General features: G+C 38.8%; 1 protein-coding gene across 1 annotated transcript in view; it reads right to left on the reverse strand.

Moving 5' to 3' along the window:
- Nucleotides 1-18,502, reverse strand: part of IL1RAPL1 (interleukin 1 receptor accessory protein like 1) — a 699,337-nt gene extending 680,835 nt beyond the window's left edge. Inside the window, exons 1-2 of the mRNA XM_055563026.1 lie at nt 18,200-18,502; nt 12,862-13,141 (exon numbers count right to left, since the gene is read on the reverse strand). Of these exons, the coding sequence (XP_055419001.1) occupies nt 12,862-13,141; nt 18,200-18,443 (524 nt within the window). The 5' untranslated portion in view covers nt 18,444-18,502. The remainder of the gene's footprint in view (nt 1-12,861; nt 13,142-18,199) is intronic.
- Nucleotides 18,503-25,913: the final 7,411 nt, after the last annotated feature.

A 25,913-nucleotide genomic window follows, 5' to 3' on the forward strand; every position in this document is an offset into this window, starting at 1 on the left:
AATCATATACTATCATACAGATTAAAATGAATGAAAAGTTATTTCTACTAAAAGCCATTCCTTGTTGGTCTTTTCAGTCAGTTCAGTCGCTCAGTCGTGTCCGACTCTTTGCGACCCCATGAATCGCAGCACGCCAGGCCTCCCTGTCCATCACCAACTCCCAGAGTTCACTCAAACTCACGTCCATCGAGTCAGTGATGGCATCCAGCCATCTCATCCTCTGTCGTCCCCTTCTCCTCCTGCCCCCAATCCCTCCCAGCATGAGTCTTTTCCAATGAGTCAACTCTTCGCATGAGGTGGCCAAAGTACTGGAGTTTCAGCTTTAGCATCATTCCTTCCAAAGAAATCCCAGGGCTGATCTCTTTCAGAATGGACTGGTTGGACCTCCTTGTTGGTCTTTTAGGCCTAATTTATTAGTACTGTTTACTTCCACCTGGTAACAGTGAAGGTCTATTACAGGGAGAGAATAAAACTGGAATACCAAAAGCAGTCCATAACTGGTGTTAATTTCAGAGAAGATGTCATAAGAAACAGAATTGTTTTACATTTTTCATGGAAAATGATAGGAATCAGCGAACGGTGTAATTCTGGCTATGCCAGTGTTTTCTACAAGGCATTCTAAGAACACTAGCTCCAATCACAAAGTATTTTATTCAGTAACTATTTTGTGGGTACATTCTCAGTGACAAACACTATCTCAAATTGATTCTGAGGGGAAATCATATCAGTGATAGTAAGTTTGGGATGCTACGCATACTCTATCTTCCATAAAAGGCTGCTTAAAGGGTCTTGGAGGAAAATCCTAAGATACTTAGCTGTGAAGTTATATGAGGCATACACTAGGACTAGCTGAGCAAAGGGGTGTCTAAGAATTTGGTGTACTGTCTTCCAGCATCCTGACTTGAAAGTAGAGAGACATTAGTCTTAAATATATTGGTTTGGCCCAAAAGCTCATTCAGGGTTAGGTAGAAATGCAAAACATTTTTTACTTTCATGAAGACCTTTATTGAACAATGTACCCCAAACAAAGGAACTTTTTGGCAAACCCAAATGTGGGTGTGGCCTCTGTTAAATGGAACAGCTACATAATTAAATACATAAAAGGTGCACAGCATTTTAAGGAATCTTACTATTTTGTTGATAAAGTTTAAGTTAAAAAGAAGCTGCTGGGCCCCTTAACATTGCATGGAAAACAGAGGATGGACTCAAGAACCACAGAGAACCAATCCCACTAACAGAACGGGGCCCTAACGGGGCCCTAACCAAAATACTGCTGATGTGTGCCCAGCTGGATTTCAGAATGGCTATAGGACAGCAACTGGTCTGTACCTTCCACCCATTTTATTTTTTAATTTTTTTTAAAGTTTATTTATTTTAATTGGAGGCTAATTACTTTACAGTATTGTGGTGGTTTTTGCCATACATTGACATGAATCGGCCACAGGTGTACGTGTGTCCCCCCATCCCGAACCCCCTCCCACCTCCCTCCCCACCTTCCACCCATTTTAAATAGGATTATTTGGTTTAGTTACCTTATTCCTGTCTGACCACAGAATGTTGGGTGTATAAGGGTTAGATAGCAAGTCTTTTGAGTTCACAGACCTCAGGAAGAGCAACTCCTGAACAGCTGTACTTAAGGAATTAGGCAGGAAGAATCTCATTCACACATAAGTAATGAGATTCAGTGAAAAAGCTGGCTTAAAACTCAACATTCAAAAAACTCATGGCATCAGTTTTTAAGATCATGGCATCCAGTCCCATCACTTCATGCATGGCAATTAGAAGGGGAAATAATGGAAATAGTGACAGACTTTATTTTCTTGGGCTCCAAAATCACTGCAGATGGTGACTGTAGCCATGAAATTAAAAGACATTTGCTCCTTGGAAGAAAAGTTATGACAAAACTATACAGCATATTAAAAAGCAGAGATCACTTTGATGACAAAGGTCCATCTAGTCAAAGCTATGGGTTTTCCAGTAGTCATGTATGGATGTGAGAGTTGGACCATAAAGAAGGCTGAACGCCAAAGAACTGATGCTTTTGAACTCTGGTGTTGGAGAAGAATCTTGAGAGTCCCTTGGACTGCAAGGAGATCCAACCAGTCAATCCTAAAGGAAATCAACCCTGTATTCATTGGAAGGACTGATGCTGAAGCTGAAGCTTTAATACTTTGGTCACCTGAAACGAAGAACTGACTCATTGGGAAAGACCCTGATGCTGGGAAAGATTGAAGGTGGGAGAGAAGGGGATGACAGAGGATGAGATGGTTGGATGGCATCACTGACTCGATGGACATGAGTTTGAGCAAGCTCCCGGAGATGGTGAAGGACAAGGAAGCCTGCCATGCTGCAGTCCATGGGGTTGCAAAGAATTGGACACGAATGAGCGACTGAACAAGACAAGAATGAGATCCTGGACTTCTAGCCTTATCCTGAGGTCATAATAAGATTCCAGGGCTCTTAGGAATAAGTTGAGTATATTTTGTATGTGTTAGGGCATGGATTACTAGAGGCTAACGGGCAGACTCTGCTGTACTATTATTTTGGTGGTCCACCAAAAAACCACATCTTGTGCAACTCAAGCTCTTGTAAAGTTTTCTTCCCTATTAGCTCTAGACTCGACTAATTGGATATATTAGTAAGCATGATACAAATAGATGCTTGATAAGTCTCCATACTTTCTGAGTTGCCCTATAAAATGCGTGGTTATCTTGCTGGAGAGACAGCTGGAAAGACCACATGGAGGCCCTGAGGATTACGGACAGAGCAAATCCTGTATCCAGTTGATTCCAGCCTCAAGTGACTATGGTCAAAATCAGCAGACGACCCACCCAGTCAAGTCCAGCTCACATTGCAGAATCATATGTAAATTAAATAATTGCTCTTTTTAACCCCTTGGTTTGGAAGTGTTTTCCCCACATAATAGATAACTGAATCAATTGTCTTTGGAACAATGTGATAAAAGTAGAAAGACAATGAACACATACTGGATCTTCTGTAAGAAATAGCTCTATATTCTTCAGATAGCAGTGAAAAAAATGGGATTTCATAAGAAGGAACAAAAAGTAAAAGAGTAAGGTAAATTTATACTTTAATCTGCAAACAGCAGGCAGGATGCTGAGAACATAGCACAAAGTATCCACAGAGACAAACACCAAAGATGAGTCTAGAAGGAAACGTTGCAGCTGGGTTATAAAGGGACATGTATGTCAAACAAAGCCTTCAGACTTCATATTGGGTATCAGGGCCCATTAAGAACTTTTAGGTAGAGAAATTTAATAAGATCTCTGTTGTGGACATGTAATTCCACAGCAGTGAGGAACGGTAACATTAACAGGAAAAATTTGGAGGCAGAGAAACCATTCAAGAGGACAGAGTCATCATTTAAGAGGACAGAGTAGAAATCAGCATGAACAACAAAGAATAAACCCAAAAGACATTTCTAAGGGGAGATCAGACAGATCTTGATAGCAATTAAGACAAGGTAAAGAATGATAAGTGATAATTTTCTAGATAGTATTGCTGGAATAAAAGTGATTCTATGCATTAAAAAAAGGAAACATCTGAGGAGGAGACAGCTTTGTTGAAGTAAGTATCAAAATACATTTAGGTACATGTTGACATCAATGTGTCTTTTGGGCAAACAGAAAGAGGAGACTATTAGGAAACTGAAAATATACTTCTAGTGCCGGTGAAAATGTTTGGAATTATTTTTTGAGTCATTAAATACTTATTAAGTGAAGCTACTGGAATAATAAGAACAGGGAGCAATGATTAATAAGCTGACTGCATAAAAGAATCATCACGACCCAGTAATCCCACTGCTGGGCATACACACTGAGGAAACCAGAATTGAAAGAGACACGTGCACACCAATGTTCATTGCAGTACTGTTTACAATAGCCAGGACATGGAAGCAACCTACATGTCCATTGGCCGACAAATGGATAAGAAAGCTGTGATACATATACACAATGGAATATTACTCAGCTATTAAGAAGAATGCATTTGAATAAGAATGCATTTGAATCAGTTCTAATGAAGTGGATGAAACTGGAGCCTATTATACAGAGTGAAGTAAGAAAGAAAGAAAAACACCAACACAGTTTATTTACACATATATATGGAATTTAGAAAGATGGCATTGATGACCCTATATGCGAGACAACAAAAGAGACACAGATGTAAAGAACAGACTTTTGGATTCTGTGGGAGAAGGCAAGGGTGGTATGATTTGAGAGAATAGCATTGAAACATGTATATTATCATATGTGACATAGATTGACAGTTCTGGCTCGATGCATGAGACAGGGTGCTCAGGGCTGGTGCACTGGGATGACCCTGAGGGATGGGATGAGGAAGGAGGTGGGAGGGGGGTTCAGGATGGGGAACATATGTACACCGGTGGCAGATTCATGTCAATGTATGGCAAAACCACCATAATATTGCAAAGTAATTAGCCTCCAATTAAAATAAATAAATTAATTTAAAAAAAGAATCATCTGACATCCGTATTTAATAGATCTGACATGGTACATAGTCACCAATAGTTTTTTTTTTTTTTTTAATTTTATTGGATTATCAGATCAGTTCAGTTCAGTTCAATGGCTCAGTCATGTCTGACTCTTTGAGACCCCATGGACTGCAGCATGCCAGGCCTCCCTGAGCACCAACTCCCAGAGTTTTCTCAAACTCATGTTCATTGAGTCGGTGATGTCATCCAACCATCTCAAACTCTGTCGTCCCCTTCTCCTCTTGCCTTCAATCTTTCCCAGCATCAGGGTCTTTTCAAATGAGTCAGCTCTTCGCATCAGGTGGCCAAAGTATTGGAGTTTCAGCTTCAACATCAGTCCTTCCAATGACTATTCAGGACTGATTTCCTTTAGGATGGACTGGTTGGATCTCCTTGCAGTCCAAGTCTTCTGCAACACCACAGTTCAAAAGCATCAATTCTTTGGCGCTCAGCTTTCTTTATAATCCAACTGTCACACACCACCCTTGTGGCAGAAAGTGAAGAAGAACTAAAGAGCCTCTTGATGAAAGTGAAAGAGGAGAGTGAAAAAGTTGGAGTGAAAAATATTAAAGCTCAACATTCAGAAAACTAAGATCATGGATCTGGTGCCATCACTTCATAGCAAATAGACAGGGAAACAGTGGAAACAGTGGCTGACTTTATTTTTCTGGGCTCCAAAATCACTGCAGACGGTGATTGCAGCCATGAAATTAAAAGACGCTTACTCCTTGGAAGAAAGTTATGACCAACTTAGACAGCATATTAAAAAGCAGAGACATTACTTTGTCAACAAAGGTCTGTCTAGTCAAGGGTATGGTTTATCCAGTAGTCATGTATTTATGTGAGAGTTGGACTATAAAGAAAGCTAAGCACCAAAGAATTGATGCTTTTGAACTGTAGTGTTGGAGAAGACTCTTGAGCGTCCCTTGGACTGCAAGGAAATCCAACCAGTCCATCCTGGGGGAGATCAGTCCTGGTTGTTGATTGGAAGGACTGATGTTGAAACTGAAACTCCAATACTTTGGCCACCTGATGCGAAGAGCTGACTCATTGGAAAAGACCCTGATGCTGGGAAAGAATGAAGGCAGGAGGAGAAGGGGACAACAGAGGATAAGATGGTTGGATGGCATCACCGACTCAACGGCCATGGGTTTGGGTGGACTCTGGGAGTTGGTGATGGACAGGGAGGTCTGGCGTGCTGCAGTTCATGGGGTTGCAAAGAGTCAGACATGACTGAGTGACTGAACTGAAACTGAAACTGACTCATATCCATACATGACCACTGGAAAAACCATAGCCTTGTCTAGACGGACTTTTGTTGGCAAAGTAATGTCTCTGCTTTTGAATATGCTGTCTAAGTTGGTCATAACTTTCTTCCAAGGAGTAACTATCTTTTAATTTCATGGCTGCAGTCACCATCTGCAGTGATTTTTGGAGCCCCCCCCAAATTCTGCCACTGTTTCCACTGTTTCCCCGTCTATTTGCTATTAAGTGATGGGACCGGATGCCATGGTCTTAGTTTTCTGAATGTTGAGCTTTAAGCCAACTTTTTCACTCTCCTTTCACTTTCATCAGCTCTAGCATCAGTCCTTCCAATGAGTAGTCATGGTTGATTTCCTTTAGGATTAATTGGTTTGATCGCCTTGCTGTCCAAGGGACTCTCAAGAGTTTTCTCCAACACCACAGCACAGGGACCAAAGCGGCCTGCTTTGGTCCTGCCAATATTATCTGGATGGTTAACTGAAGCAGTGTGGTCATGTTATGTCTCAAGTCCTGAGGTCCCTAGTCAATCTTTCTTACCACCTTTCACACAACCTGCTATACTTCTTTGTTGGGTTATATCTGCCTTTTCAATTGTAAGGGGGAGGACTGTGAGGAAGGCAGCTGCTCTATCTTGACAGAACCCCATTCTATTTTAAACTGTGACACAGTATCTATAATAATTTATTGCACACTTATTTTCTCTCATGCAAACGATTTGAAGGTAAAAAATGTTTCTTTTAGAGTCTTTGTAATTCTAGCATTAGCATATCACCTGGTGATCAGTCGATGTTTCTGAAATGGATGACTGAGTAAATGGATTTAACTGAGTACCTTTTGATAGATGAGAAAGAAGAATGAGTCTCTAAAGAGAAAATCAAGACTTGGACAAAGGAACTAGATACTAGATAAAATACATTATATATATGTAATTTGGAAAAGTACTCTTTTAGAAAGAAATTAACACAGAAAAATCAATCATCCTTCTGTCTGATTCACTTTGCTTTACAGCAGAAACTAACACAGCAGTGTAAAGCAGCCTTACTCCAATAAAAAAATCAATCATACTTCTAACAATGCTAACAATGAACATGTTGAAAATGAAATTCAAAAGGCACCATCGTTTAGAAATACACCAAAGAAAATGAAACACTTATATATAAATTTCACAAAATGTGTACAGGATTGTATCATGAAAAATACAAAGTGCTAATGAAGAAGAAATCCTAAATAAATGCAGAGACCTACTGCACTCATAGACTGTGGGTTCCAACGTAAAGACAACAATTTTCCTCAAATTGAGTTATATAGGTTTAATTCCATTCCTATCAATATTATTCCAGTATGTTTTTGTGTTTTGTTTTTTTTTGTAGACATACATAAGCTTATGCTAAATTTTATCCGGAGAGGAACAGGCCTTACAACAGCTAAAAGAATCTTGAAAAGAAAGGTATCTAGTCCTACTATATAGCTATAGGCACACTAACCAAGACAGAGTGGTACTAGCCAAGGAACAGGCACATAGATCAAAGGTATATAATACTGAATTGAGATACTGGTTGTTGTTGTTCAGTTCCTAAGTCATGTCCAACTCTTTGCAACTCCATGGACTGTGGTATACCAGGCTCTTCTGTCCTCCACTATCTCTGGAAGTTTGCTTAAATTCATATCCATTGAGCCAGTTATGCTATCTAACCATCTCATCTTCTGCTGCCCACACAAATCCACCCAACTGATTTTGTATAAACGTGCAAAAGCAATTCCATGGAGGAAGCTAGACGTTTTCAACAAATGATGCTGGAGCAACTGGACATCTATTCAAAAAGCTACACCTTGACCAAAATAAACATTATACCGTATATAAATATTAATTCAAGATGGAGCAGAGAGTAAAATTTAAAGCTACAAAACTAGTGGTAAAAGCTCCAATAATTTTAAAAAGAAAAGTTTAAGGATATAGACTATGGAAAGAGTTCCTATATTTTGTACCAAAAGCACAATACATAAAAGGAAAAAAATAAAAATTTTGCTCTGCAAAAAAGCCTGTTAAGAGGATGAAAAGATAAACTACAGATCGACCGAAAAGATTTGCAAGCCACATATCCAAAAGAGGATTACTACTTAGAATATATAAAGAATTCTCAAAACTCAATGGTTAGAACACAAATAATTCAGTTATAAAATGGGCAAAAGACATAAACAGATAGTTCACTGATGAGCACAGATGTGGCAAATCAGCACACAAAATCCCACCATTAGCCATTAGGGAGATGAAAATTAAAATCACAAGATATCAAGATATACTGATGGTTACAATGAAATATAGTGACAATACCAAATGCTGCAAGCATGTGGATAAACCAGATCACTTGCATATTGCTGGTGGGAATGTAAAAAAAATGGTACAACTACTCTGGAAAATAATATAGCAGTTTCTTATACGACAGGGATTCCCTGATAGCTCAGTTGGTAAAGAATCTGCCAGCAATGCAGGAGACCCCGAGTTGGGAAGATCCTCTGGAGAAGGGACAGGCTACACGCTCCAGTATTCTCAGGCTTCCCTTGTGGCTCAGCTGGTAAAGAACCCACCTGCAATGTGGGAGACCTGGGTTCGATCCCTGGGTTGGGAAGATCCCCTGGAGAAGGGAAAGGCTATGCACTCCAGTATTCTGGCCTGGAGAATTCCATGGACTATACAGTCCATGAGGTTGCAAAGAGTCAGACATGACTGAGTGACTTTCAATTTTTATATGACTAAACATGAAACTATCATACAACTCAAGTTCACTCTAGAGCATCTATTGCAGATAAATGAAAACTTATATTCACTAAAAATGTACATGGGTATTCACAGAAGATTTATTTCAATAGCCAAAAATGGAAACAACAGAGATATCCTTCAATGAGTGAATAAACACTGTGGTAATGTCCATATCATGTAACATTACTTAACAATAAACAAGAACAGACTATGTTGAACAACCTAGATGAATTTCAAAGTAATTATGTTGACTGAAAAACCCAATTCCAAAAGGTGATATCCTCTATGATTCCATTTATAAAATATTCTTGAATTACAAAAAGTAGATATGGAGAACAGATTAGTGTTTGCCAGGGATTTGGGACTGGGGTAGGGAAGTGAATATGGACAACAGAAGGGATCCTGGAGGTGATGACATTGTTTTGTATCTTGAATGTAGCATTATCAATATTCTGATTATGATTTTGTACTATAGTTTTGCAAACTGTCACTGCTGATGGAAACTGGCTAAAGGATTCATGGGACCTCCCTATACTATAATATCTTGCAAATGAATATGAATCTACAAAATAAAATTTTAGTCAAAAAATAGAGTGACAAACAACTTAGTCTGTTAAAATTTAGGGGGCATTAAATTGCTTACATGAGCACCAGCCAGATATGCATATGAAACTGTTAAAAGAGTATAACTCAGAAGAGGCATATTTAAAAACTGGGAGTCAACAGGATAAGAAAATTTTTTTTTCTTTTAAAAAGTAAACTTATTCTTTAAATGGCAACAAAAGAAAAAGAAAAGAAATTATTACACATCTCTCCTCCACTCACTTTTTCATGTAAAAATAAACATTCAAGGAGGAGAAAATTGAGTAAAGAGATAGGTAATACAGAACAAAGAATGATGTGGTATTATTCTATCCAAAATGGCTACTTACAGAAAGGAGTAGGAAAGTTCTTATTCATTCTACTGGGAGTAATTTTAGGTGTTTGCATTATTTACATCATTTAATTGTACATATTTAGGTGTAATGGAAGGAGAAGGCAATGGCACCCCACTCCAGTACTCTTGCCTGGAAAATCCCATGGACGGAGGAGCCTGGTAGGCTGCAGTCCATGGGGTCGCTAAGAGTCGGACACGACTGAGCGACTTCACTTTCACTTTTCACTTCCATGGATTGGAGAAGGAAATGGCAACCCACTCCAGTGTTCTTGCCTGGATAATCCCAGGGACGGGGGAGCCTGGTGGGCTGCCATCTATGGGGTCACACAGAGTCGGACACGACTGAAGTGACTTAGCAGCAGCAGCCGGTGTAATGGAGAAGGAAATGGCAACCCACTCCAGTATTCTTGCCTGGAGAATCCCATGGACTGAGGAGCCTGGCAGGCTACAGTCCATGGGGTCGCAAGGTTCAGCCAAGACCACCATTTAGGTATAAATGCTGTACATGAAAACACTCGTTAAACCATTTCATTGATAAGTTAATAACACAGAGCACCTATCAGAAAGACTAGAGCCTAGCAGTAGCAGCTAACATTTTCAAACTTCTGAAACTCTTTGTAAGTGAATTATTTAAAACCTAATGGTGACAACTTTGTGGCCTGAGAGCTAACAATGTGTCAAAGTGTCAGTGATTCAACTAACAGCCCTGGGCTCCCTTTACATCAACAGCAAGTCATTCTACCTAAACTGCTGTTTATAATGATTTTAAGTCCTGCTTTCCAAATTGGAAAAAGGAGTCAGATGAACACTAGCTTCAAATCAATTGGAACACTCGAATTCCAGGGACAAAAGCATCTTTTCCTGCAGTTCATTGCTTCCTCTAGAGTACCACTTGACCCATATAAAACTTAAAGGTGTTTGTCTTTTACTTTCACCTTCCATTAAAATGTAGACACATGAACATATGACAAATGTCATGGTTTCAAAATTTTGTGACCTTCATTCATTATTGCAACTACAAATTCAGAGACATTTTAGTACAATTTCTCAGAGCATTGGACCAATATGTATATTTAAATACATCAAAGAATTGCAACTTCAGTGCTTTAGAAATTTAGGTTACTAATCTGAACACATCACTATTTTCCCATCAACAATAAATAGTAGAATGGAATGTTAGACTATGAACATTCAGCTCAATTCTAATCTCAGATAAAGGAGGACATAAATTGGTCTATCTTAAAGAATCACCTCTACACATGCATAAACAATCAGAAATCATGTTTTTTTAAAGAAATGCAGATGCGAAATTAAATCAAATTATTATTAGTCAAGTAGGAATAGCCAGTCGGAGAAGGCAGTGGCACCCCACTCCAGTACTCCTGCCTGGAAAATCCCATGGATGGAGGAGCCTAGTAGGCTGCAGTCCATGGGGTCGCTAAGAGTCGGAAACGACTGAGCGACTTCACTTTCATTTTTCACTTTCATGCGTTGGAGAAGGAAATGGCAACCCACTCCAGTATTCTTGCCTGGAGAATCCCAGGGACGGGGGAGCCTGGTGGGCTGCCGTCTATGGGGTCTCACAGAGTCGGGCACGACTGAAGTGACTTAGCAGCAGCAGCAGCAGCAGGAATAGCCAGTACAAACAGTACTCTCCAACTATATTGTTTTTCAGTCACTCAGTCATGTCCGACTCTTTGTGACCCCATGGACTGCAGCACAGCAGGCTTCCCTGTCTTTAACTTTCTTCTGAGTTGGTGATGCCATCCAACCATCTCCTTCTCTGTTGCCCCCCTCTCCTCTTGCCCTCAATCTTTCCCAGCATCAGGGTCTGTTCCAATGGGTCAGCTCTTCACCAACACAGTATGGCAATTAATTATCATTGTACCTACAAAAACTACTTCTATTAATAATTAAGTTGAAACATAAAAGGGTTGGATTCCCTTTTTTAAGGGAAAGAAGAAAAGCTGACAAAGGAATAATGCCTTTGTTATTTTATTAATATAATTCATTTGACATTTTTCCCAAGCAGAACTTTATTTGCATTCACTTTTATTTTCCAAACTTAACTCTAACTTATATGTTGACAGTGTTTAAAAGATAAAATTATATTTAACCTTCATGTGGCTTTCCCCATTTTGACAACCTAACATACCTGCAGACATGACTCTTCATAGAGGTAATTCTTTTAGGTTGATAGTGAATGGGAGACACAATCCTTATGGCTAGAGGAATAATAGCTGCCAATGAGAATTTCAGAAGTGAAAGTCGAATTTTGAATTGAAAAAGATACTAGATGATTCTGAATGTTTCTCCAAATTGAGAATCAACTGCTTTAGATTTGGCTTTCTCTTTGTAAGTTGAAATAGGGACACAAAGGAATCGATTTAAACCCTCTTTCTATACGCTTATACCCTGCTATGCCAATGTTCTTATAGTCTAATGACATCTGCAAGCATTCATGCAGGGTGTGATTCACAGTCCATGTGGGGCTAATGCTTAAACTAAGATTTTTCACTGCTAATATGATACATGGCTATTGTCTCAATGCATTATCATTAAGCAAAGTACATACGTCTCTTCCCAAAGCAGACAAAGATATGTAGATGTGTGATCAGTTTCTTTGTGGGGTAAGGGCATGGGGAGACCCAAAATATTTTTGTATTGACTCAGCACTTTTATGGCTTCCCAGGTCTCCTAGAGACCAGGAGATGTGGGTTTGATCCCTGGGTTGGGAAGATCCCCTGGAGAAGGAAATGACAACCCACTCCAGTATTCTTGCCTGGAGAATCCCATGGACAGAGGAGCCTGGTGGGCTACAGTCCATGGGGTCACAAAGAGTCAGACACGACCGAGCGCATAGGCACACACACACAGCACTTTTAGTTAACAAAATGATCTGGAACATAGTCTCTGTACTTCTAACAAGGCAAGGCTGCTTTCCTCTTTCTGTGCACATACATGTTTCTTAAATCATCTTTGCAGATGTGTGTGAACCAGAGGTATCTGTGCACTATCTGTGAAGGGCAATAACAGAATGTTACAACCCATTTAGCAATAAACTATGCATCCTTTCTGCAAGTCTTTGCTTACATTTTATTTGCAACATTTCACCTCCTCTATAAATTTTATTTCATAGTGTTTAGTAATTTCTGGCAACATAAGTAGATACCCAGATGGTATCTCTTTTCTCCATAAGCCAAAAATAATGTCTCAATATAAATTCCAATCCCATCTTTTTATGATTTAGATTCTAAATGTTAGAAAGCAGCAACACACACAAATATTGAGACAATACCTTGAGGTTAAAGAGAGAGCCACAAAATCTAGGTATATAAGACAGCAACCTGTGATATCATTGATTCAACAGTAACAAGATGAAAAGCATACCTGATAACACAGGCATAAAGACCACTGTCCTGCAGTAACGTTGGTCGGAACCAAATGGAGTCTTCTTCCTTGCTCATTCTACTTCCATCAAAGGCTATTGGCTCTTCAAAGTCTCCAGGACCAGAGCTTTTGTACCACATCAAACTGAGTCCAGCACTTTGGGCTAGGGAGTAATTGGCTCTGATATAACCATAAAAGAGTGCACATTTGATGCGAACAGGCTCTCCCACCAAAACTTGGTATTTCTTGATGTCGACAGACCAATCTGTGCATCCATCAGCTATAGTCAAAAAAGAGAAAGAGAAAAAAACATTAGAGAAAACAATGGAAGCAATTAGGTTATTCATTCATTTATTCATTCAACAATATTTATTGAGCATCTCTATTGGACAATTTTTCCCTAGGCGCAAATGGTGCAGCGATGGATAAAACTCCGAAGGGCACTGGAAAGTAATTTATCCTACTAACAAACAATATATTCAACACTTAGTTTACTTCCGATGATATTTATTCTTACTTTAATCAGTGTGACAGCTACTGGCTTATGGCATTCCCACTCTAAATCCAAATGTTTGCCTGTTTTTTTGAAAATAGGTCTGGACCTGTGAAATAGTTTTCTTTGCTAGTTGGCACTGATGTTTTCTTAGTAAAGGGTGCTGGAGAGAGACTGCAAAGGAAAGGGTTTTGCTCCCTAGCTCCATCCAGCATGCTTGCTTGGAAGATTCTTGCAGTGTGCATTGCAGCAGATTGATAATCTTTTAGCAGAGCCTCGGGTGAGACATCTTATGGACAGCTTTTCCCCGATACCTTAGAGGGCAAGGCATCTCTGTCCAATTGCAGAGGGCAGGCTTCCAACCGGTTCTACCAGGGTGTCATCTCAGTGACTTTAAGCCTTGCCTTTTCCCAGTGAGGTCTGGATTTCACTCTGGGAATGGAGGACACGAGCTTCTTCTTGGAGGCTCTCTCTCAGCTAGGGGTGATCACAACCATTCCTCTATTCTTTATGGTTATCTTTTGCTATGGGCTGAATGCATTCTCTTTAGACTCATATTTTGAAGCCTTAATCGAGAATGTAATGGAACATGGAGGAGGGACCATGGGGAAGTAATTAGCTTTTTATGAAGCTTTGCCCTGATTTCTGGGCGTATCAGGCAGAGTAAAGTAAAAACCACAGTGGGACATGGAGCTGATGGCATGGGTTTTCTGGGTTTCCTTGTAGCACCATCTTTCAAATGATATCTTGGGCAGAACCCTTAGGAAGAGAGTGGTGCTCTTATAAGAAGAGACACCAGAGCTTGCAGTCTCTCTTCTCTTACGTACTTATAAAGAGATGTCACGTGAGCACACACCAAGGAGGTGGCCATTAGTAATCAGGAAAGAGGGCCCTCACCAGAAACCAAATCAGCCAGCACTTTGAACTGGAACTTCTCAGCCTCCAGAACTGTAACATATTTCTGTTGTGTAGGCTACCCAGTCTATGGTATTTTGTTATGGCAGCCCTAGCAGACTAATACATCTTTCTTTCTTACTAGCCAATCCTTCAGTACTCCAATAACCTGTTGCACTGAACAAATCTCTACACACACTCTCTGTATTCAAATTAGTGTATGATTTTTTTTCTCTCTGGACACACACTAATAAAGTGAAGAGTAAGTCTTATACAGCCAAACAAGGCAGAAAATAAGGCAACAAAAGTGGGTCATGTTTATTTAGTAGTGGTTTCACAGCCAGAGACAGAGGCAGATCATTACTTTGCCCTGATTTCTGGGAGTATCAGGCAGAGTAAAGTAAAAACCACGGTGAGACATGGAGCTGATGGCATGGGGACTAATTGGGTTTTCTGGGTTTCCTTGTAGCACCATCTTTCAAATGATATCTTGGTACCATTTTTATCACTTCTCCCCCACCATATCCCCACAACAGCAACAGGTCACCTTACGACAGGTCCATCACCAATATTATAATCATAGAGAAGTTGTGGATTCCAGCTTAGAGAGGGAAGTTGCCCCACATCTAGAAAGATAATCAATTTGCCATAGCTCACAGTATATAAATGCTGAGTAAAATGGCAAAAACCAAGAAAAGAGGACCTCTAACAGCAAGAGCGTGTAAGTACTGCAAGCAGGGTTTAACTCACTTGAGATTAACAAAAGGGCAAGCTAAAGGATCTAAGGACAGGAAAAATAATGGAGAACTCAAGAGAGGGAAAATGATCAAAATGAAAATGAAGATGTATATTAGAGCAAAGGTGACACATTATGGAATTAGCCAAATTTCTTAAAGTATTATCTAATATCTGATGAGCACTTAACTACGTGCTGAGCTTACAAAGTTTCATTCATCTTTCATAAAAATATTCATTTAGGCTTGGAAATCATTGTTCCCTCTACACTGAACTTTTCACACCAACCAACTTGCATGGATTCCTCCTTACCTTCCTCCACATGTCACCTCCTCCAAGACTCCCTAACTGCCCTGCCAGCAAAACCACCTTCCTAGTCATTTGATCCTGATTGTTCTTTCATATTTTTTTATAGGACTTATTGTTCTCTGATGTCATGTACCCACTTTTTGCTTGCTTTGTCTCCCCAGTAGAATGTAAGCCTCCTGAGGTCAAGGACTTGGTCCCTCTAGTTCACTTCTTTAACCTCAGTGCCTAGAACTGTGCCTGCTAACCAGCTCAACACACACTGACTAAATGAATGAGTGAAGGAAAGTCAGTGAATGAATTCTTGAGTAAATAAACAAAATAATGTCAACATCAACAGACTCAATACCAGCTAATACATGAAACTTCTGGTATTCTCATCCAGCTCATCTGACCCTAGAATTCATTTTCTCTACCATCATAGTATCGTCTCCTAATAAAGGTAACTTAAATTTCACACCATTTTTTAGTTTAATTATCAAACTTTGGTCTAAGATTCCTAATAAAACACTGTATTAAGGTACTATCTAGAGCAGATGTGTTGGAAGCTTGGTGAACATCAGCAATGTCCAAGTCATTACCTCATTCCTATCAATGATTGCTGCCTAGTGGGCTCACCACACTAAACAGGATGACAGAACTGTACACAGAGATGTCAAGGTTACATAATTACATGCAGTACTTATCAACACAATTTTGTACATTTGTCCCATTGCATGAAATGCATCCTAGGTGGGATCTTTAAACAGTTAATTCTGGCAATAAGCATGAAATTATCTTGTTTTATTATGATATGAATTACAATATAATTCTAGAATTACATTCCTGTAACTGAGGCCATCTGTCATACAGGAGACAGCTGCCAGGGCAAAAGGCTGAAACACCTTTAATGTAGCAGTATAGACAGTGACATGAAATTACTCAGACTCTCCAAAGATTTGTAAGGTAAAGCAGAATGCCTGAAGCTAAAAACAAAAATATTTAGCTTAGAAACTTCTAAAAAGTTAGTAACAAATACAATTGAGAGAACAGAGAAGAGTTGAGTTGGGGGACAGATAGAGATATTGATACATACAGATACATACATTCAGAATCTGCTTACTAAGAAAAATGTTGAAAGAAAATCATAAATATTACAGAAAATTGAGTTATTTAGTACTTTATCTATGGCAGAAACAAGTTTCAAACAGCTTTGATTCACACACCAAGGAAAAGGCAGAGGTGAAATGAAGAAATAACAGCCCCTTAGGTATCAGAGACACCTATGTTCATTTTAATAGGGAAATAGTGCATAGGTTCTACGGCTTAGGAAGTTTTAATACCATTAAACTATAAGTATATGATGTTCAAAAGTAAACTATAAATTTAGTAACATGTTAGTACATTTGGGGGAAAGGTGGAAAATAACATAAATAACAATTCAAGATATCTTCAAATATTTTGATAAACATTTAAATAAATGAACATTTTTTTTTCCAAAATTAAAGCATTTTACTAAATGAAATCAGTGAGGAGTGCTATTTTTTCCTTTGTTAACATGTCACCACATTTGCACACATTCTCACTCTGCATGTATCACAATTTTTTCCTAAATCATTTGAAAATAAAATAGAAACATAATGACATTTCACTGCTGAAATACTTCAGTATGCATCTCCTTTGAATAAAGACATTTTTTTCTTATATAGCCACAAAGAATTTTTTTTAAATCTCATCCTACGGGATGTCTCAAATCTTAAAGGAATATGTGATAACATAAAACCTAACTCTTGATGACAAGAATTGCTACTGATAGGTTCAGTATTTCCTTACTTCAGTACACAAGCTCTGTTGGCTTGGAAACAGTTATTCTAAGCCAACAATATTTTTATATTTCTAGACACTGTTAATTCCATTATGTCAGTTACCAGGTAACCTTTATTATTTTTAAATTATCATTGGGTAATTCTTCAGGAAAATAACATTTAATCAGTTTTTCTGCCTTTCAGAATAAAATACCCTTCTATAAGCCTCTGTCAGAAAGTTAGATATTAGTATTCTCTTTCCCTGGTGGGAGGATTCCATGGAAATACTCTAGTTGAATGTCTCTTATACAGCACATACTCCTTCAGTGTCAATGCGAGTTTCTGAAGCCAAAAAGTTGCACTGAGGGAGTGAGAGTAGGAAGCACAATATTCATTTATTTTTGTTACCACCTGTAATGTTGTAGGAGCTTATCTGAAGACAGTGATGGAATTAAGATTCAGAACTAATTTCCTTACAAGTAATTCATATTGATGTACTATTTCATAGACAAAGGCTCCATAGATTGGATAAATGTAAATACACTCAAATGATATTCACGAATGCATTTTTAATTGTCAATATTACTACAGATATAAGAGCTCAAAATATATCATGGCAACAAATTTGAAAGTTGCATTCTTTAAAATAAAAAGTCTAATCATAGACCGTATCTGTAATATATCCCAATAAGACAAAGTAAGACTTTACATATAAAAAGGTAAATTATGTTACTCTTCAAGTATTCACTTGGATAGGCACATTGGAATAATGAAACAATAATTAAGGCATCTGTGATAATGTAATAGAGGTCCCCCATCACCTTTATTGGTAAAGAATCCGCCTACAATGCAGGAGACCCCGATTTGATTCCTGAGTTGGAAAGATCCGCTGGAGAAGGGATAGGCTACCCACTCCAGTATTCTAGGGCTTCCCTTGTGGCTCAACTGGTAAAGAATCCGTCTGCAATGTGGGAGACCTGAGTTTGATCCCTGGGTTGGGAAGATCCCCTGGAGAAGGGAAAGGCTATGCACTCCAGTATTCTGGCATGGAGAATTTCATGGACTATAGAAGTCCATGGGGTCGCAGAGTCAGGCATGACTGAGTGACTTTCATTTTCACTATTACCTTTATTAAACTGATCTATCCATCCTCCGGGCTTCCCGGGTGGCTCAGACGGTAAAACGTCTGCCTGCAATGCAGGAGACCGGGGTTCAATTCCTGGGTCGGGAAGATCCCCTGGAGAAGGAAATGGCAATCCACTCCAGCATTCATGCCTGGAAAATCCCATGGACGGAGGAGCCTGGTAGGCTACAGTCCACGGGGTCACAAAGAGTCGGACACGACTGAGCGACTTCACCTTCACCTTCATCCATCCTCCAGCAACTTTGAGTATTGCCTGCTAGCAGTTCACAGTTGTCTTCTTCTCTTAAAAATTACCCTTGATTAACAAGAGCCACCTTGGTGGGAAATTTACATCTCCTTGGGTCTGCCTATTGCCAATAAATGACCTGATGTGAGTGTTAAGGAAAAAAGGTTGTTCCTTTACCTCCAGTAGGAACAACTGTACAGGACAGTTAATGCTCCAGAGCTTCTCTGTGTGTGGATCAGGCCAAGCTTAGAGGTTAACTGTGACCTCCTCACTCAGCTCTCTCCCCTTTTTTGCCCTGCTTTCCTCTCTCTCTCCCTCCCTTTTAGGTTTTCCCTGAAGAGCACTCCCTTAGTCAGTTGTGTACATCAAAATCTGTGTGTATATATATATATATATAAATATATATCTGTGTGTGTATGTGTGTGTGTGTGTGTATACACAAACAATGTAACACTTTTGAAAGAGCTCATTCACATATGTTGGAGAGATTTGTGTGGGTGTTAAGAACTGAGGTTAACTCAAAAGACTCTGTCAATTATCAGGAATCCAATTTCCAAAGCCTAGAAGTTATCACCTGCTACACTCTAAATGTTAGGTCGTCTCCAGGTGGGAGCGGCCCTTGGTCAGGTGTTGTCAAATTTCTTCTAAGATATGGTCTCCTCTTTATCAGGGGACAGGTGATGGATGCCAAGGCAAATAGGATCCAGGTAGCATAGTTAACCCTCTGTCATACCTTAGCCTTCACATTCTAGCAAGTATTTTAGACACTAATATACAAAACCCTGTGCATTGCATAAGACACACTTGGTAAGAATTTATTCTTAAGACTATTTGTATTCTTATGATAAAAAGAAAAAAAAGGAAATTACAAGAATATTTTCATAATTTCATAACCTGTCCTTTGGTTTAATAAGTTTCTTTTCTCAGCTGAGATCATAATTCCATAAAAAGTTACATCATGATGTTTTACAGAATATTTTATAATAACTACATAAAAGCCCATAATCGTGTTACATATAATTTACTTAGCTCTTTGGCTGTTAGACTACTTAAAGTTTCCCCCCATTTTTGACTGTTCTAAATATGTGATAATATAATATGCAGTGTGCTGCAAACTTCCTCTCAAAAAAAGTAAAATTTCCTCATGAAATAATTCCTGAAGAAAAATTCCTGGATCAAATAATACATTTTTAAAGGCTTTATATGAAATTTTAAGACTTTTCAAAAACTGTTTCATAATCTCCTTTCATAATAGCCATCTAAAGAAAGTGAAAGTGGCTCAGTTGTGTCCAAATCTTTGCAACCAAAATGGACTATACGGTCCATGGAATTCTCCAGGCCAGAATACTGGAGTGGGTAGCCTTGCCCTTCTCCAGGGGATCTTCCAAACTCAGGGATCAAACCCAGGTGTCCTGCATTGTAGGCGGATTCTTTACCAGCTGAGCCACAAGGAAGCCCATAGTGATCTAAATAAGTGCATATATCACTTTACGTGCTAAGATTGTTTTAATTCCTATGCACTATTTGTTAAACTGAGCACCAAGGTATAGTTTGCAAACTTTTGTGTCTCTATTTACAAAAATATAGTGTAATCAGAAACGTCACTCCTCTGATAACTGAATGGCAATGCTGTCCCAGCTATCATGTATCAACTCTGAGTTCAGTTCAGGTCAGTCACTCAGTTGTGTCTGACTCTTTGAGACCCCATGAATTGCAGCACGCCAGGCCTCCCTGTCCATCACCAACTCCCGGAATTTACTCAAACTCATGTCCATTGAGTTGGTGATACATCCAACCATCTCATCCTCTGTTGTCCCCTTCTCTTCTTGCCCTCAATCTTTTCCAGCATCAGGGTATTTTCAAATGAGTCAGCTCTTTGCATCAGGTGGCCAAAGTATTGGAGTTTCAGCTTCAACATCAGTCTTTCCAATGAACATTCAGGACTGATTTCCTTTAGGATGTACTGGTTGGATCTCCTTGCAGTCCAAGGGACTCTCAAGAGTCTTCTTCAATACCACAGTTCAAAAGAATCAATTCTTTGGCGCTCAGCTTTCTTTATAGTCCAAGTCTCACATCCATACACAACAACTGGAAAAACCATAGCCTTGTCTAGATGGACCTTTGTTGGCAAAGTAATGTCTCTGCTTTTTAATGTGCTGTCTAGGTTGGTCATAACTTTCCTTCCAAGGAGTAAGCGTCTTTTAATTTTATGGCTGCAATCATCATCTGCAGTGATTTTGGAGCCCCCCCAAAATAAAGTCAGCCACTGTTTCCACTGTTTCTCCATCTATTTGCCATGAAGTGATGGGACCGGATGCCATGATCTTAGTTTTCTGAATGTTGAGCTTTAAGCCAACTTTTTCACTCTCCTCTTTCATTCTGAACCTCTGATTTAACTCATCATACACAGTTTGCTCTATTTAAAATTATTTTTATTCAACATTATAATTTTATCCATTCACTTCTGTATAAATTTTCAATGAAAGACTTGGTTAATATCACTTTTTGTATCTCCACAAAACCATCTAGTCGGACCACAAAAAAGGATATGTGCATACGAATAGGTCCAAAAGTGTTACCAGTGTCAGGAATTTTATACCTTTGTGACATTTGTTGGACACTGGATTAATTATCAACATGATGAGCAACAAACCAAACAGAGATGAAATTTTATCTCTTCCCCATCTTGGGGACACCTAACAGGAAAGAATCACTGGGTGGCAGGACAGGCACCCTGCAAACCAATACTTAAAATTTTTGATTGGAGCATAGTTGCTTTACAATGTTGTGTTAGTTTCTACTGTACAGCAAAGTTAATCAGCTATATGTGTATATATTCCCTTTTTTTGGACTTCCTTCCTATTTAGGTTACCACAGAGCATTAAGTAGAGGTCCTTGTGCTACACAGTAAGTTCTCATTAGTTATTATTTTATAAATAGTATCAATAGTGTATATATGTCAATCCCAATCTCCCAATTCATCCCTCCTCTCTCTTTCCCCTTGGTGTCCAGAAGTTTGCTCTTGATGTCTGTTGCAATTTGATCCTTAAAAGAGAGTAACAAGGCTTAAGGCACATATTTACTTTCATTTTGTTTTAGAGGATATAGCTGAATAGACTTCTATTTTTTATTCTTGCAAGTAATAAAAGTTCTTAAATTTTAGAGCAATTCCAAATGAGCTATTGTTTGAAGCAATGAAGACACAAAATCATGTATTAGAGTCCAAATCATGTTTCAGTGTGTTTCTACATTTGTTACTGGCTACCTACTACATGTGACTCATTGTACACATGAGTGTACAATCTTTGCCTACAGCAAAGATTATTGAGGCTAGTGTTGACCTTGAGGAAATAATCTTTTAATAGGCAAGTACATGTCACAAACTACATATAACACAAGGCAGAATGGAGAAATGCTACGAGTAAAAGCAAAATTACTGAGGAAACACAGAGTCAGAGGTTTTGTTCCATCTCAATCCAGAACTGGTTTCTATTTTTCAAGTAAACTAATGGAGGAGAAATATATAGTGGGGAAGATCAAAAAGAATTTAAGAAGAAGGAATTTTAACTGTGCCTCAATTCAAAATGATAACTGGGAAGAGAAAATGCCAAGTCAACGAGATATCTCAGATAATAAAGGGTGAGGTTCTAAAACAGTGGGATGGTGTAGGGAGAAAGGCATAACCAGGTAAAAATAAGATCATAAAAGTGGGATGAACAAGACACCAGGAAAAGACAAAGGAAATTGAACTTAATACTGAATCCCGTAGATGACCAATTTCAGTGTGCATCAGCATCATCAGGAGGAATTATCAAAAGATGATTTGTCTTTAAAATTTTTGTATTATTATTTTTTGTTGTTTTTTAACGTTTTAAATAAAACATTATTTATTGAGGTAAAGCCGATTAACAATGTTGTGATAGTTTCAGGTGGACAGCAAAGGGACTCAGCCATACATATACATGTATCCATTCTCCCCAGACTCTTCTCCCATCCAGGCTGCCACATAACACTGAGCAGAGTTCCCTGTGCTATAAATAGATCCTTGTTGGTTATCATTTTAAATACAGCAGGTGTACATGTCCATCCCATACTCCCTAACTATCCCTTCCCCCATCCCCTCCCCGCCTGCAGCAACCATAAGCTCATTCTCTAAGTCTGTGCGTCTTTTACTGTTGTTTAAACAAATGCACTTGTATCATTTCTTTTTAGATTCTGCATAAAAGAAACATCATATGATATTTATCTTTCTCTGAAAAGATACATTATTTGGCTTTACCATAAGTGCTTCGATTCAGAAGGTGTTGATTGGTAACTAAGAATTCACATTTCTGAAAAGTCCTGGATGATATTTCTGTGATGACACTTTGGACAATCACAGCTCTATTCAATGTAGAGAGTGGAAAATATCCATGAATGAAGTGGTTTGATCTACATTTTAGGAAGATAACTCCAGTGGCACTATCAAGGAGAGATGGAAGGAAACAGCTAGAAACAGGGAGGTCATTTAGAAAGCTCTTAAAATAGTAGTGAGTGAATGATAGTTGCTCAGTTGTGTCTGATTCTTTGCAACCCTATGGACTGTAGATGGCCAGGCTCCCCTGTCCATGGGATTCTCCAGGCAAGAACACTGGAGTGGGCTGCCACTGCCTTCTCCAGGGGATCTTTCCAGGGATGGAACATGGGTCTCCTGCATTGCAGGCAGATTCTTTACCATCTGAGCCACCAGGAAAGCCGTGTACACCAGGGAAAATAGTAGAGATGTGTAGAGAAGTAAAGTAGAGAAGTAAAGAAGTGGGGGACATCGTAGAGGTGGAATCAACAGGATGGGGAGACTGATCAGACAGGAGAGATGAAGGAAAGGAGTAGTCAAGGGTGACTTTGAAGTTCAACCCAGGATTCCTCAGAAGATTGTGACATCATTAAAGGAAATAAGGAGTATAAGCAGGTTCAAGTCGGCAGATGACAAGTGTGGTGGGGGTAGAAGACTCATTTGTTATCTTCCAGCACATTTTCGACATTTATCACAGGTGTTTGTACAGCAGAATGCACTGCTTGCATTGTCTAGTTTGTCCCACAAAAGCACTTCTGTGTATCTCTTTCATATTGTGAACTCTGCTGGGCATTAGATACCCCTAGACTTAGAGAAACATTCAAGAGAAATGGGAATGAAGTCTAGTGTGTATTTTAATATGCATTTATTTTCATATGAATAATATCACAGAGATTAATTGTCTATTTGATTAACTTCTTGCAGAGATTGTGGGGAAAATTAAACACACACAGTCTGTATATTGCTCCTTCAAGTGAATTTCTAAGTCAGAATTTTATAAAAGGTTAGAGCCTTTTTTTTTTTAGTGATGCTGAGTCTATTTTTATCACTGTAGAAGTCTCATGAAAATACATAATATGCTGTACACATATTAGCTTTACACAAAACTATCCAGATATTCATCTGCATTTATATGTGCAATTATACATCTATCATGAAGGGAATCTATTGACAGACTATATTTTATCCAGGGTATTATAAGCAAGTGTCTGTGTACCTGCTGTGTGATCTTTGTTTTTCATGTGTAAAAACAGCAGTTCCTTTTTATTTGTGTAGAATTCCTTCATTTACACAGTATTTTCATAAACACTATCAGACTGCAGCAAGAAAAAAAATGGTAATAAATTCAGAGAAAAAATCATGGGGGATTTTTTTTCATGTATACTTAAAGAGCTAGGAACAGAAAAAAAAAAAATCAAGTATAGAAGGTTCCCTTGAACCTTAAAGTCTGCTTTCCAGAGATTTTGTTGGCATGCTCCCAGCTTCTCTTTAAATTATCAAAGCAAGTTTAGATAGTAGGAAATTACATTGATTCAGATTTTGTTGTTTTGGGTTTTGTTTTCCTTGTCTTTGAGAGTGTAGTCTCTGGGTATGAGAATAAATTTATAGACATTTTTTAAGGGCTGATAAATTTGAGAGGAAGCACTTATGTGAAAAAGTATACTGGGCAGTTGTTAAAATGGACATCTACTAAGTTCAAAGCAAATTTAAGCGGTTTCAGTTTTACTTTGCAATTAAAAGATCAAAGTGCTGGCTTAACTGAGATTATCTTCATAGTCTTTTTATTAATACTGATTAAACTCAAAGCTAGAGGAATCTTCTGACCCAGCAGATGTTACTTCATGATGATGTTCATCACAGTTAGTTATTATTATTTACATAAAAGTTTAAATTCTCAGGGAATGGCAGTTCACTTTTTATTTAGTTCACTAGTAAATACTTTTAAAGAGGAACGCATGGCGTATAATGCTTCATGGTTCATCCAGCTCAACATCCCTACATTGGCTGCTGTACCAAACCCAGGTTCCTTGATGTACCTCTCAAAGGTTCAAAACTACATCCTTAGTAGTCATACTATGACCCGTTCCTTTAATATATTTCAAAAAGGAAATATTTGAATTGGGAGGGGGTAGGCAATGGCACCCCACTCCAGTACTCTTGCCTGGAAAATCCCATGGACGGAGGAGCCTGGAAGGCTGCAGTCCATGGGGTCGCTGAGGGTCGGACACGACTGAGCGACTTCACTTTCACTTTTCATTTTCATGCATTGGAGAAGGAAATGGCAACCCACTCCAGTGTTCTTGCCTGGAGAATCCCAGGGATGGGGGAGCCTGGTGGGCTGCCGTCTATGGTTTCGCACAGTCGGACATGACTGAAGCTACTTAGCAGCAGCAGCAGCAGGAATGATTTAACAGTATTTAGTGTGAGTCACCTCTGGAGGGAGGCATTCACTGATTCATTCTTTATTTCAACAAATATTTATGTAGAACCTGTTACCTTGGGCACTGCTGGGGCTGGAAGGAAGCATTTTGTAATCTTATTGCATATCACGTTAAGCAGGGTTCCCTTCCTTTATGCTAAACAACTTACATTGTTCCCACTGGACCGTTAAGGGCAAGAAGGAATATTTGTCTCAAACCTTACTTTATTTTTTCAATCTGGTATTCATGGATATTTTCAAAGCTAAACAAGGCAGTGTTGTGGACCCCTTGTAGTGATCATTCATTAATGTGCTTAAAATTTTTTTTTTCTTTCATTGTTCCCTAGTTTTCAAAGGCAAGTTCTTATCTTTGGATTTGACAGCAAGGGCCACGCTGGCCTATACAGAGACCCAATTGGGTACCTCGCAATTATGAGAAATAAATATGTATTGTGAAATGCATCAAGCCTGTGCATTCTCTTTATTTCCATTACAGTACCATGAAATAGTCAATCACATATTCTTTTATTCTATAACTTGGAAAATACTGAATAATTCAACAGCTCTGAAACTTCAGAACTTCATTCAGTGGAGGAGCCATAGTCCCTGATCTCTATTTTAATATGCTGCCAGTTAACATAAGTCATAATAGCACAATACAGGGCCCAGGATGAATATCACTCATTCACTGTTGCCTTGAATGGCTTCGGGGTATGAA

This window comes from Bubalus kerabau, chromosome X, assembly GCF_029407905.1.
Source record: "Bubalus kerabau isolate K-KA32 ecotype Philippines breed swamp buffalo chromosome X, PCC_UOA_SB_1v2, whole genome shotgun sequence".
NCBI classification, from domain to species: Eukaryota; Metazoa; Chordata; class Mammalia; order Artiodactyla; family Bovidae; genus Bubalus; species Bubalus kerabau.